Raw genomic sequence first — 15,353 nt, forward strand, 5'->3', positions numbered from 1 at the left:
GATGGTCGGGGCAATGGAAAAGCGATCAGAATGTTTTGCAGTACATATTGTAAAATATCACGATTAATTTACGACTGACTGTGTTAAATGTTTGGGCAAACAAATTTCTACATTTTTTGTCTCGTGGAGTTTACTTCCTGGTAACGTGTTAAGCCAAGATGGCCACCTTTTTTGACATGGGGTTGCTGCCATTCTATGGTTTTATTTCCTTGTGAATGGCTGTTACGGAAGCGCATACTTCACTGGTTTCATTCAACGCTGTGGAGATCTGTCAACTGTCAACAAGTATGTAACCAAGCGTATTTCGAGTTATCTTATTTGTTTTGCTTCCTCTTGGTTTTTGTAGGCGATGCTGTGTTATTATCAGTAAATACACGGCAGTATCGTGCACATAATTAACCTTGATGAAAATAAATCAATAGCTATCCTCTCATGTTGCTAGCTAATGCATGCTAGTCACTTATTCGTTGAGTTATTCTCTTAAAAATGCTAAACCACGCAGACTAGGCTTGGCGTGCTCTTTGTCGTATCCACCACTACGTTCTTGGCCTGTCGTTTAATAAGCAGGATTTTTTTGAGCTCTGCAGGCGAAAGTTTGCTAAAAAGAAAACTGACTTCTGTCTCTACATTGGTGCAGGTGCTCCTGGCAGCTGGGTGAGACCAGCACAGCCACTGATGCCCTGTGGCGCAGTGTAGCTTGTGGAACTCGCATAAACCCCATCCTATGCATTCTCATGTAGAAAGAGTTTCCCCTTTTAATAGCTGAATTGTTTTAACTGTTTCCACTCAAGTCAGTTAGTTGGTCATGGCTTACATCATGACACAGTCCTATAATGTATATTCTGCTTAAGCTTCAGGATCAGGTCAGATTTTGAAAAGGTGTCCACATTTTAGTTGTACACACTACTAATGTTCTTGTATGAAGATATTAATGCTAGGAGTTATACTGTATATTGAGTTCTTAATTTGTGCTGATCTTAAATGTTTTTACTTTCAGGACTCCATGGCAGGGGGCTGCTGAAATGCAGAGTTCTGTGCATTGAAGAATCAAGAAAGGGGTAGGTTGAAAGCCTGATGTGATCTTGATCTTCTCCCCCCATCTTTACAGTAGCCTAACCTGCCGGAAATATGTGGTGTGTCCTGTTTTGAACAAGAGATCTGGCCTGCTTGGCCTGGCCCAGGGTGCTTAGCGTGAGCATTTTCAGGGTCAGGGGTTACTATTGCTGCTGACAAACTGTGAGCCGTCAGGGGACTGGGACTGGCCTTGAATCAGAAAGTCCAATGTTGTCCATTTGACTGCTCTTTGTTGTAATCTGTGCTGAGGCTTTTACTCATCATCATTTTAAGGTGAATTTTTTTGTTGTAGACATTAATGCAGGCAGTAATGCATTTTTAATATTTCCCAGAGGGCTCAAAATGATCAATGTTTTCCACATTAGGTCCTGTCTTCATGTCCTCAGAACAGACCCTGGCAGAGCTCTGACTCCAGCACTCAGCAAAGGAAGCTGGAAACACCACAGTTTCCTGACTGACCACTCCCTGTCACCTCTGATTCTCTCATCCAGGAAGGATGAAGCTGAGGCTGCATGTTGTTGTGGATCCCATGGGCTGGTTCTGCATCAGCACCGTGTTCTTCATCTGGTTCTACAACACGCTCTTCATTCCTAAGCTGGTGCTTATTCCTCACTTTAATGAAGGTCACATTCCATGGGCCTTGGTCATCTGTGAGTATTCTCATTTCTCAAAAACGTTTTGCTGCAAATCTACAGGGACACTTTTATGCCCAGGTTTTACTGGATTCAGTTTACATTTAGGTAAAAAAAAAAAGAATGAAGAGAAATTAAGGAGTAAAAAGTTCTTTTGTTCATTGCAATTGGCAACGTGAAGCAGTAATGGTAATTTTGTGACCTGAAAAACAAAGATTTCAGGAATATTTTAATTTAATGTATTTGTTTGAGAGAAAATCATGACATCCAGGTTAAGATAACCAGGATCACCAGTGAGACATGTAGCTATGTTGGCCCACATTCTGTCTGGCTGAAATGTGGTTTGTGCAGTGCATCAGGTATGACATTGTTGTGGATGCCCAGCCTGGTATGACTCCATTTACCCCACTTCACCAGGTTTGCTGTGAGATAAGATGATATATAGATGGCATATGTTACTCTCACCTGACATTTTCTGACATGATGTGTCTCACATCAGTACAGAAGAACAACATCCTTTTCCCCCTTTTTCCTCTAGGTTATTACTTGGCTTCATTTCTTTGTGTGACTGCGTTGCTCCGGGCCTCTACAGCTGACCCAGGAAGACTTCATCAAGACCCCAACATCCCACATTCAGGTACCAGCATATTCTCATCTGCCACAGCCCTAACATTAGCCTTTGTAATGCCAGGCTGTTACCATCCTCCAAACAAATATTTTCACCTGATGTTATAAGGGAAAGTGGATTCATTACATGCCCAGTGTTGACATTGAAGTTCTGGAGTTACAAAGTCTCCAAAATCATAAAACTTTTAGCTTTCCCATGTTTCTGGTGGTCTGTTTTTAGTGCTTGTATTCAGACATTTGAGTGGAGAGAGATTAATAAATGAAAGCTATTCATTTGTGGGTAGTGGTGACTGGTTCGAATACTGATCTGCCAAGTTGCCACTGAACAAAGCACCGTCCCCACACACTGCTCCCCAAGAGCCTCTCATGGCTGCCCACTTAAAAGCAGAGGACACATTTTGTTGTGTCACCATGTGCTGTGCTGTAGTGTTTCACAATGACAATCACTTGCAGATTAGTTTAATTTTTAAATATCCAATTTACATTGCATTTTACACTTGTTGATCTCAAATGCTAACTAAAACCCACTAGAAAATTATTTATATATATATAAATATCTACTTTCACCATATGTATTACTTCCATGTGGTGTTATAATTTCAGATCATATTGCCATCTATGGCCACTAGATGGAACTGTCATACTAGATGGATTTGTCCACTTTATTTACATTAGAACCTGGCTGGCTGTTAATCTAACCAAGCTCTGGTTTTAAAATGATAATATGCCAAGTGATCATCAGTTTTGAAAAAACTAGTTCATTAATCAGAGTAAATAATGGATGGATACTTGACTGATATTATGGTTTTAAAACTGCCCAATGAACCAGTGTGATATATTCTAAAATATAAAATCTTAAATTCAGATTACAATCAGAGTACAACATTGAAAACTGTATGTTAAAATTGGTTTTTAAATTTAGTCAAACTGTGTTGAGACAATGATCTCTGTGGTCCTGTAGATGGAGGCATTGTCCTACTTGAAGATTCCCTCATTTTTCAGTGTACACTTCATACACTTTCAGTGTATATACATACTGACCTATTTGATGAAGCAGACATTGTTTAAATCATTGCCCAAATTACAGTATATATTGTGGATATATTTTTTATATAAATGTAACTAAAACTATCTGAACATATTTGTTTTTGATCTCCGTCCTATATTTGTATGAAAGTGAATTCGTGAGTTGTTAAATCCCAGTTTATTCTTTGAATTGGTCAATTTTGAGATTTTATTTGCAATTAATTTGTTTAGCACCAGTTCTAGCACAGCATACTAGAGTAACCCTAATTTGCCATGTTGATCAACAGCAGTTTTATTATTATCGATTTTCACGGAGTGGTAGTTAGAGGGGTTGAAAAAGAAATACAGTAAACTATTAGAGGTGGGTTGTCTACATTTAATCAGAATTACACTTTAACAATTAATTTGAAGTATTAAATTTGGAAATTATTTGTATACTTTCATTATTTATTTACATTCATTTGTATGAATGGAAGCCTGGCCGTGTTGTTGGCTTTTTTTTTTTTTTTTTTTTTGATTGAGCACTTGAGTTAAAGTCGTAGAGTGATTAAAGATGTAATTGTAACTTGTCTGTTTTGTCTCTCTTCTGAAACCAGTGATTGCAGAAATTGTTTCATTCAGACCTCCATGCTGGTGACTTAAACTGTGTTACTCATGCATCATCAGCAAGCTCAGCGGTGTTCATTGCTTAAGAGGCTGGAAAATGTGCACAATCACCCCCCCCCCCCCCCCCCCCCCCCTCATTTGTCACTGAGGTCTTCTCTCTTTCAATCTCCAAACATAGTGTTAAAGGCAAAGCACAATAAGGAAAAATAGAAAAACTGCACACATTTAGAGAGAAACCTTTAATTGCTAAATCTAATTTGATAATGTTTTGATGTATTGCTTTAAGTTTACAGTACACTGCTGCTTTGTCAGCACGCACAACCTTTGTGCTGGACTGGATATCTTTTCACATAGTTCTCACATAGCTGTAGCTGTTTTCACACAGGCAGAAGCAGCTTGCTACTGATGTTGAAGAGCTAATCAGATTAGTCAAGATGGACATGACTGAGTTTAGCGGTGATCTGCTTGTCTTAATGGTGTTAGAAACTAACGCTCAGGGTATTGTTTTTTTGTCTTTCTTCCCGATTGGATTGTTGTCGCATGCCAGCTGTTTTATGCATGTATATGTATAAAGCAGGGAATTTTCTTGAATGTTGATTCTCGCTTACAAAAATCTGCTCAATTCTTATTAATTAGGGGATGACATTGTGCTCGTTGGTGACATGGGGTTGACAAAAAAATGTCAAAATGGGAATTGTCTTCTCTCACATTAATTATTGTTTAAGACTCCCGATTGAATTGCTGCTAATTGAGTAGAGACACTGCATGGTGTGATGTACATGTTGTCATCAGAATTGCACTGTGTGACAGACGCTATAAATGAATAGAGGCCTCTTTTTTTTTTTTTTTATGAAATTGTGTATGTGGTGGTCACCAGGCCCTTTTAATTTCAGTATAATCTTAAAACGAACCTTGATCCTTAAATTGATTTGTGAATTCCTCAGTCTGAAACTGTTACTGTGAAGAGGATCTGACAGAATGGTGTTTAGTGTTGGATGCTGTCAGGATTTCACAGCTGATAGTTCATATGAGGAGAGTGGCTGTGGGTCATGGGTAATCTCTTGTGTGTGGGTGTGTTTAGTGAGGAAGAAACACCTCTAGACTGTATAGGAACCATCAACGTCAGTGTTCTTAGTTTTCTCTGAACAGAGGCTCAGTACTTCTCGGAGGTTTTAAACATGTGCCAGCATGTGCCTTGTGACTGCAGTAACACGCTTGATTGTGTGTTTGTGTTTCACAGAGAGAGAACAATGGGAACTGTGCAATAAATGCAACCTGATGCGACCAAAGAGATCCCACCATTGCAGCAAGTGTGGGCACTGTGTGCGCAGGATGGACCACCACTGCCCATGGTAAGGCCTAATTTGGCATGGGTTCCACCGTATCCTCCTAAAGCTTAATGCCGCACTGCAACAATGGATTTCTGGCAATGCTTCATCTAGAAATATCTTCTAATGAGGAGAGACATAAAATGGCTGCTACTCTGAAGAACTGAGTAAGCAGAACCTTATTTGGTCACTGAACTGATCACACAAATCATATTTTAATCAAGAATAAATATTAAGTGCCTGAAGCTAATGGTCAGTACTCATTAGCATCCCTTTTGTTTTGATGGCCATCTTAGGAGTCTTTTGGTTCTTACCTGGGTGATTTTCACACATTCATCCTTCCTCTTGCAAGATGCTTGGGCCATCTTGTATGTACTGTTCTTGTCTACTCACAGATTGTCAATGATGTTTAGATCAGGGGACGATGAGGGCCATGACAAAGCCTTCAGCTTATGTCACCTGACACAAGAATTTTGAGGTGTGATTCCGATCATGGACTCATCAGATGATGAGATGATGTTGTGTTTGCTACTATATATTTGAATTGATTCTTTACTATACTAATTAATATTCACTGTGTCACTGGATGCAAGTCAAAATCATGATTGATCTTACTTTTTGCTTTAATAGTTAGTGAGATTTTTTTTTTTTCTGGGGGATTGAAAAAGGGTTTTTTCCCCCCAAACACACCTTTGCACAAGTTATAGTTTGAAAGGTTTTTTCCCCCCAAACACACCTTTGCACAAGTTATAGTTTGACTTAACCAGTCATCATGTATTTCATAAGCAGGCTTGTATAGATGTTTCTAGATCACAATATTTTCTTATGGTGCTTCCATATGTAGAGTCAGCAGATGTCACTCCACAGCCTTCTGAATCTTTTTATTTCTGCCTTTATAATAATCCAATGAACATTCATTTCTTAGGAAAAATATGGATATCTTCTTCATCCTTCTGCTGCTTTGCAAGCATGATGTAAAATTTGCCTGTTTATTTTAGGCATTTGCTATAGTGTTTTTCCTATCTCATGCTTTCTCTGAGCAACACACCCTCACTCTGTCTCAGGAGAGCAGATATACTGAAATTATTACTTTTCAAGCAGTTAATTTGAGGGTTGTTTTTGAATGGTGCTTTTTGCTTCAGCTTTAAAAAAAAAAAAAATTACACTCTCTATTGGATTTACAAGTTACATATTACCTCGACAGCTGTACTTGAGGGTAGGTGCTTAATGTAATTTTGACGAGAACGCATTGTATGAGAGGTCTACATACAGTGTGCATGCTAATGCAAATTTGTTATGACAAAATCCAGGAAGAGCAAATAATAGGCATACATGCAAGACAGACAATATTCACAAATACTCAATTTCTTACACACTCATGCTTTGGTTCAGTATGTTTGGTTTGGTTCAGTAGGCACCAGTGTGTGGTGTCACCTCCGAGTGCCCTGCACTGCAGCCAACCTCTTTTTTTTTTTTTTTTTTTTTTTTCTTTCTCCCCCCTCCTCTCCCCCTCTGCCCCCTGTCCCAAGGCTCGGTTAATGAGGTCTCAGTAGAAAGTTAATGGAAGGAGCGGCTGTATCAGGTGACCTGGGGAATCGCTCTGTAGTGGTGCAGGGTCATGCTGTACAGTAGGGCTCTAGAACAACGGTGCTTGGTCCGGATTCAGCAAATTGCGACTCGCTGTCATCGCCTTTAATGGCCAACAAGGGAAAGTTTTTCTTTTTCCTCTTTTTTTTTTTTTTTTGGTACCCATATCATTTTCCAGGCACAATTCAGTCCAACTTTTATTTAGACCACTACTTGGACCATTTTGCATGGTTATGACTAAGATTAACACAGCTTGTCATTCTCAGCCACTGTCTTCAGGCTGCTTTGTTCAATCACTGAGCATGTCTCTGAGATTCTCATGCCCAGCTGCTTTCATATATGTGCTTGTTAGAAGCTGGATTTGTTTGGGGCCAGTATTCCTTGTCTGAAACATCTACACATTTACAATCATTTTGATTTAATGTTTGGTTTAAATGTATTGATCCAATTTTTGCTTTCTGGTTTCTTTTCCTCTGTAGGATTAATAACTGTGTTGGGGAAGACAACCACTGGCTCTTCTTGCAACTGTGCTTCTATACTCAGGTGCTGAGTCTGTTTACTCTAGCTCTGGACTTCTGCCATTACTACTACTTCCAGCAACTCGGCATCATGGACCAGGTAAGAGACCGGAAGCAGACCAGCTCAAACCAGCCCTGCTAGTAGCCAACTTTCCTCCCCATCATGTCCAGCAGATGCAGTGGTCCATGTGTCTCCTATTGCCAAGCTCAAAACCCGAAAACCCCATTACGAGTAAATAAAATCGCAGCAGCTGAGACATCACAGTCGTTGATGTGAGGCAGTCTGTAAATTAAGCCTCTAATACCTCATTTCCTGTTTTTGTTTACTTGTGCGTCCTGTTTCTCTGTAAACGAAAGGGGCACAGCTTTGGTGTGGAAATCAAAAGAGAGGGTGAATGGCTACAGAAGCATCTGCCTCTGAGAGATAATGCTGTTATCACCAGGAAAAAGCTTAACTTTCCCAAGCGGGGCGGAATATGTTGGATCGGCGCGTCACATATGCTGCAGCACAGCGATAGTCTGTGGAACGGGCCCCCAGTGAGGGGAACAATCAGCTTCACCGCAAGTGACGAGGAATCAGCGCTTAAAAACAATATGGTTGTCAGCCGCACAGAAAAATGCCTTTTTTTTTTTTTTTTTTTTTTTTTAAATCCCCTGAGACAGCATCTATATGTGTCCAACAGATTAACATGTTCGGAATAGAGATTGATTAACTGTGTGTGTGTGTGTGTGTGTGTGTGTGTGTGTGTGAGAGAGAATGAACATAAAAATGTCGTTTTCATTTTATTTTACAGGAGGAGTTTTCGGTACGTCATGAGTTAGCCCTGCTCCGTATCTCATGCTTTATGGGTTTGGTGATGTTTGGGGGGATGAGTAGCCTCTTCTACACCCAACTCACAGGCATTCTCACAGTGAGTGTTTTTTTTATTATTATTATTATTATATGTTATTGATTTGTGGCTATATTTCACACAAAAATAATTGTATGGTCACATTTGATGACATACCAATTAAACACAATTCATAATGAATGAAATTAAATGTTGTGTTCATCTTTTATTTATAGCTCATATGCTATGTGAGTGCTCACCTGCCCCATAATGAACATAATGCAGGTGACTGTTGTGTGGCAGGGTGAGTTTTTGTTAATGACCACTAAAAACCAAATCTCATACAAAGTCCCATACAAAAACATAAGATTACATAATCATTTGTAACAGTATAGATACAAACAGTGGCCACTTATCTGTATCTGAACAGTGTTATGTTTCCCTTAATGTTACAGGTTGAGAAATGCTACTAGACAGACAGAGGCAGTTTATCCTACCAAACTTGACCAAATATTTAGTGGTCTTACACATGAGACAACCTACAAATATTGTTTATTTTGCATACCTGAGAGAAAAATAAAATGTTGCATGTTCTTTTTCCCTCTAGTTGCATTAGTTGTATTGTTCTCATTTTTATTTTAACATTTGTTCTTTTTTCTCCCCTTGTGTGGAACTCTCGCATGAAGGCTGGAAGCAGCAATGTTCAAAAGTCAATACTATGTAACCTGCTAGAGAGATCTATTAGTAAGAGCTGCATTACTGACTTGTTTATCATGTAATTCACCTAATTTCTCTTAGCTCTATTTACTTTGGATTTTGAACTTCTTTGTTAAGGATTTAATGAATTTGTTCTTGTAATATAAACTGAACTGACAATCTTAGAATCCTTTTGTGAGAGTCGCACCTCAAGGCCTTTAATCCTCTTTATTGGCCCAGTGTGTGTGCATTCTCTGTTTGTGTGTGACGTATGACACTGCGTGACCTTTTCTGGTGTTTTACCCTCACACACGCACAGAGGCACAGACCTCCCACAGCCCCAGACCACACTTAGTAATCTGCCTTGGACACTTGGCGAAATCTGTACAGTAGAGCCCTACTGTTCAGCATCTCTGGGCTCCCTGGGTCTCTTTTGCCATCTTGTTATTGTGAGGTCCTCCAGAATTGGTAATGAAATAGGACTGAAGACTGTGCAGCAAGATAATCACTTTTGACTGTGATCCCTTAATTGATTACTTAATTGAGCGCCAGCATAATACAGATTAGCCATGACCCAGTTAAACTGAATATTAGTCATACCTTTCATTTATTAATAATAAATGAACAAATAGACTTTCTTCCATTGCTCTTTCAGCACCTTCATCCCTCTTTTGGCTCTATCCAAGTGATTTGATTGACATTTTATCAAACTGCCAATTTGTTTTTTCATTTGCTTAAGACACCAGCAGGCAGATTGCCCAGGACCTTTGACTTGCATTTCCACATTTAATTTAATCTAATCTTAACTCTTGACATATCTCACTGTGTTATCACTGATTAATTTAAGAGTCCTGTGGTGTATCACACACCTCTACCACAAATGCCCCACAGTTCCTGCTCTGCTCCCCCCATGTAAGTATGGAGTGGATTTTAAGTAGGCACCAGCCTGTCCGTGCCATGGCATTTACCTGTGTCTTTTGCCTTCTCACTGCCTTCAATCCAACATCTCTTATGCATGGTATTATGGGATTTGGCAATCGCCAGTGTTCTTAGTGATCGTTCAGCTGGCTGAAGGGACTTGAAGAGCAGGGCTTAGCTCTTGATCCCAACTTAAGATGGCATCGTCCTTACACCTCTTGACCAGGGCCACCTGAGGCTGCAGGATGTTATTTTAACAAGAAGGCACAATGAAATCAGTCTTACATGTGTTTAGCACACTCCCTTCAGAAGGTGAAAATGAATGGTTTCTTTCCTTTTCCTCCTTTGTGCTTAAGTGTATGTACATACATTCAATTTATTAAAAAAAGTCTTATAAATTGTTGCTTCTTATATTGGATTTTAGCCATAATCTTAATTCTGATAATATATATAGATGATATTCCAGGATCAGTAAAAACTGAGGAAAATCAGATCTGCTAAACATGCATGTAGTCTGTATATACTTACATGACTCAGATTAATGCATCTGGTTGACAGTGTGGGCTTCATGATGCTGGCATTATTGTTTACCCTGCAGAATTGATTGAAATCTGAAATCCTCACAATCTTTATTTATTTCCACACTGATTTAGTCACATGATCCCTTCAGTTTTAGGGTGTGAATATAACTTATCACCCTGAGGCTTTCTCCCATGCATGGGCCACTCAATCATCCCTGTGTTTTTAGCTCCACACACAGACCCTTCAGATGGGCCCTTTCAGTGCAGAGAGGCTAATCCCGTCTCATTAGCATACACCCGCTTCTCCACCCTCCTCCACAGCCTCTCCTTCTGTGTTGTGCTGGTCTCCTCCATTCCACGCTCCTTCTCTTCACATGTGGAGGGATTTACCTCTACGTCGTGAACACACACACACCCACACACAGATATATATATATATACACACACACAGCCCCATTGTGCACAGGGCAGCTGCCCCTTGCCCTGTGCCAAGTTGGCAAGGTGAAGGCACAGAAGGATTGGCGCTGGTGTCAGCTGCACTGTCGTCCATTGTCGCCCCGCTATAATCGCAGGCCACGCTCCCAGCGTGGGAACAGTGTGAGGGGACGTGGAGTGTCCCAATGTGTGTATCTTACATATAGCAACTGGCTGAAAATAGTGCTAGTGAAATCATGTTCTTCCCATAACTTAACTTTTCATGTGATTCACCTTACAGGACACCACCACTATTGAGAAGATGTCGTACTTCAGCAATGATGCGTGAGTGTGCAGAATCCTTTCTCTACACTTCAGAATTTCATTTGTGGATCTGTACTGAAATTCTTAGAATACAAGTTCCTTTTTGTCATCCAATGCCTGTTAACTACTTTTGCCTGTATTAATTCTCTCTCGCTCTCTCCGCCATGCAGTGGACCCAAGAGGCCGTGGCAGCAGACACTGGCTGAGGTGTTTGGCACTCGATGGAAGATCCTGTGGTTTCTGCCTTTCAGGAGCCGGCAGCCGCTGGGCCCGCTGCACTCGTACCGCTCCCACGTGTAGACAGATGGGCCCGTCTGGGCGGAGGGTCGCCATCTTTGGCAAGTTGTGCTGCTGCCCTTCTTCCTCTGCCACCCCTGTCCTTTGCTGCCAATTCCCTCTCACTGAAAACCCAACCCCAAATCTCAGTCACCACTTCCTGTCTCAATTGCATCTACACTTTGTGAGCTTAATAGCTTTCTGATTTACACACTAATAACTCCACTGCCCTGTTGGAGGGTATGACTAAAAGAATAATACAATTGCTATCTGAATTGCTATCTGGAAGAATAAAGCACTGAATGCAGCCAGTGTAGATTTTTAAAATTGCGTCCCTTTAATTTGGGCACACTCTCCCAAATAGGTGTGACGCAAACCCACCAAAAGCTAGGCTGTGTAGTTTCCCGGGTAACCCTTATTCGTTAAGATCTTGGCACCCCCTGCCTGAAGCACCCCCTCCAGGTCCAAGCCATGTGACCTGCGGTGACAGCCTTGGCAGGCCGGCCGATGTGGACAGGCTTTTTGTCTGTCTCTACAGGACCGGGATTGATAGCTGCGGAATGGGGCTGTGACCCTTGGCAACAGTGAGATGGGGGAGATGTTCCGAAATGACCCCTCTTTTATTTATTTAAAAAACAGCACTACCTCTACCCTTCCTCAACCCCTTACATAAACACTATAGACGCTAACTGCCTGTCTTTTGAGTCTGTCCTGCCAAACACCCTTTTACCTCGGTGGCAACACCACCATATCCTCCTTAATGCCCCCGGCCCGCCTCAAAAGCACTGCAGTCTTATCACTCCATTCACTTGTTAGGTAAAATTCACTCTTATTTTATAGTATGTGCCTTTTAGACTGCAGCATGAGTTTAATCATCTGCAATGGTCTAAACTGACCTGCCAGTTAATAATATTTATTTTTTAAGTAATGAAAGTGATGGGTTAACATTGCAATCATACTGACAGTGTGAAACAAGGTATTTTTAATTTGCATCTCAAAATTTCTGTCATTTTGTGTGTTTTTGTTTTTTATTGTTATTTTTTATATAATTGTTTTTTTTTTGTTGATTCTGATGTGGGAAAATTGTAATGGGTATTTATAGGTGATAAATGCTTTCTTTTCAATATTGGAAAAATGAATAGCTCACAATTTCCCTCCAATTTCAAAGTGCCTCCTTGTAAACCTTTTTTTTTTGGGTTCCACCCAAGGAGCTCTGTGTCCATCTTGTTAATTTGCCAAAGAGTCACTGCTATGCTCTTTTAAGCCAAGTTACTTCAGAGTTCAGCATAAAGTGGTACGTGACCTTTTTAAAATGTTTTTATTAAATGTTGTCCTTGATAAACAGAAGGATGCCAGTACACAGGGTGACTTCTTTTCAGTTTTAATGTCTCTACCGTGCTGAATGCACAAACAGTATAATTAGAAATTGTTCATGTGCTGCTGTGTTGCTTTTTGATCACTAAACATCATACACACCTTTTGTTATGTATAAATTGCAAATTCACTTCCAAAGTGGTGACATTGCTGAAAACACATGCACTGATACATTTGCTTGTACAAAAGAGTCATATGGTACTATGCAGGAGTGTTAGAACTATAAAAATTCAGAATGTGCTATATCTGCTTTGATATACTTGTTTTTCAGAAAATTGTTTCACTGTACTGAGAGATCAAAAACTATTGCTAAACATGAACTGAAGTATACAAGGCTAATTGTTAAGAGAATTCAGGGATAGTGTTCCATAATAACAAGACTCATCAGTTTGCTGTCCAATAAGACCTTGTTTTGTGGAACACGCCTCCAGTCTGGTCATGCTATCTGGAAATTGTTTGAATGCTTTTTATTTTTGTTTACAAATAATCATAAGGGAACTCTGAAAATGCACTACTTCATAGGGCTGGGCAATATGACAGTTTATGCCATTGTATGTCATAATAAACATGAAGGAAAATAAATCTACAAATGAGTAACATTGTTGTAGTATTAATTTCAGGTATATTGCATTGCATAGGCAATCAGCATTGATTTATCCACAAAAGAATGACAAACTTGGTCCACTTTAATTTACTTAACATTTATTGTGGAAAAGAGTATTACAACAACAATGTATTTCTTATATAGCCCATAATCACATACAGGATGTCTTAATGGGTTACAGTTGACACTCCCCAAACTTGACCCGCACTCGATGATATTATTCATCTTGCTTCAAATGCTTGAAGATGACATCAATGTTCATATCACAGTAACACAATGTATACATATTGCCCAGCCTTTCTATAACATTAACCATTTGTGTTTTTGTAATGTTTTATGGACTTGTGTTTTTAAATGAATTTACGTTTTATTCATTATGATTGTGATTATTTTGTAGATGTAATTGTTGTTTCAAAGGGTGTATATTTTGGGCCTTTATGATTGTACTGGGTTTGTCCTGTGATCTCATGTATAATTATATAAACATATATGATTTATATCTACCTGTGTGTTTGTTAGGAGGAAAGACTACAACATACCACTGTTGACCTGTTGAATGAATTCCACATCCTACTTTAGCTTTAGTTGCTAGCTCTTCTCAGCTGCCCCAAGAATGGTGGTCTTAATTAAGCAATGAGGACATGGACCTATATCAGTGCGGTTAATGTAAAGCTGTCTCTTCTGCTGTCACTTTTTAGTATTTTATTTAATTATTTTAATAATTAATTTTGTGTGTGTGAGAACATGTCATCAGTATGTACTGGGTCAGTTAAGCAGATTTATGGAAGGATTGTTATTCTATACATTACTATTAATAAGATTACCACATAAAACCATTACTGCACCTATTTTTAACAGAAAGCAATAAACTTTCATTCGCCTTGTTTCTGATGGCTTTTTGGGTTTAAAATCGAATGTTTAATTAACAGTAGCACTTATTACATTGTTACACGTATTTTACTTTTCCAGTGTAATTATCACAATTTTTAATTATTAAATAAACATTCCAATCCCTACTGTTGGGCTTCATAATGTATTGCTTGTGAAATTGCTCCAGTAATTAAGTCCGAGCACAAGGATTGTGGTCCCAGAGAATACATTTGTGATGATACAAGGTAGAGGCTCAAAGGTCCTCTCTTCAGTTGTTGCTCTTTAATAACGAGTTTTCCGGTGACCTGAAGTCATCCCATCTGTGGCGGAGCTAGCCATGTCAATCACTACGAAGGAGTTATTTTCACAGGCCTACACAAATAAAGTACACCCCGTCCTTCTGAACTGAACCCCCCTCCAAATCTGACTTTAGGTGCAATGGGAACCTGTGGGACCCTGAGAATTTTCTCTGTCTCTCTTGTCTGCCTTTATATCTGTCTATTTAAAATAAAGAGCTGCTTTATTTTGTTTAATGCCTATGACGATACCTTTGTCATTGTTGGACTGATTTGAACGTATATGTTTATAGTGATGTCGATTGCATAATACTTTTAGAAGAGCTTTTGTTACATTACATGAATATCATTCCTGATTTTCCTTGTTTCTTTTAAATCTGTGTGTAAATTGAATAAAGATTAAATAAAATATGGTGTAATATTACTTTAATGGCTTCTACTTTTTAATTCTACTTCACAATTCTTAACTCCGCCAACATCAACAGCATCAGTAAGAATCAGATTAGACAGAGTAGCGTTGTTATTATTAGATTATTGTGTTTCTGATTTTGTTGGTTGATTCTTCTCATTTTGTATTCGGTTCTATACATCTTTCTACTTTATTCAACTTCTCCTGTTTGGGGTCACAGCAGATCAACAGCTCTGGCTGCCAATTGGTTGTCAATTTTGCCAGTTGACCTGGCAAAAGCTTTACGCTGGATGCCCTCCTTGACGCAACCCTCCCCATTTTTCACAGGCTTGGGACCATCACATGAATCCCCAGTGAATGGGTTAATATAAATCTTTTCTAATAAGTCGGGTTGTTTTTGTTTGTGAGCGTTCAGTGTTTTGT

At 39.4% G+C, this 15,353-nt stretch overlaps 1 protein-coding gene across 3 annotated transcripts; it reads left to right on the forward strand.

Annotated features, from left to right (window-relative positions):
- Positions 1–128: 128 nt before the first annotated feature.
- zdhhc21 (zDHHC palmitoyltransferase 21) lies at positions 129–14,945 on the forward strand. 3 transcript variants are annotated; one of them, XM_029000234.1, is made up of 10 exons: positions 129–285; positions 998–1,058; positions 1,566–1,724; positions 2,245–2,343; positions 5,206–5,317; positions 7,360–7,498; positions 8,193–8,309; positions 8,915–8,972; positions 11,079–11,122; positions 11,272–11,412. In XM_029000234.1, exons 3-9 carry the CDS (start codon positions 1,571–1,573, stop codon positions 11,093–11,095), a joined length of 696 nt encoding a protein of 231 aa, XP_028856067.1. In that variant the 5' UTR covers positions 129–285; positions 998–1,058; positions 1,566–1,570; the 3' UTR covers positions 11,096–11,122; positions 11,272–11,412. The 3 variants fall into 3 exon arrangements, with proteins under 3 accessions (XP_028856067.1, XP_028856077.1, XP_028856058.1); XM_029000225.1 differs by lacking the exon at positions 8,915–8,972 and having other exon boundaries at positions 132–285; positions 11,272–14,945; XM_029000244.1 differs by lacking the exons at positions 8,915–8,972; positions 11,079–11,122; positions 11,272–11,412 and adding an exon at positions 8,465–8,884.
- The last annotated feature ends 408 nt before the right edge of the window (positions 14,946–15,353 follow it).

The sequence above is a fragment of the Denticeps clupeoides genome, chromosome 1 (assembly GCF_900700375.1).
Source record: "Denticeps clupeoides chromosome 1, fDenClu1.1, whole genome shotgun sequence".
Classification (NCBI taxonomy): domain Eukaryota; kingdom Metazoa; phylum Chordata; class Actinopteri; order Clupeiformes; family Denticipitidae; genus Denticeps; species Denticeps clupeoides.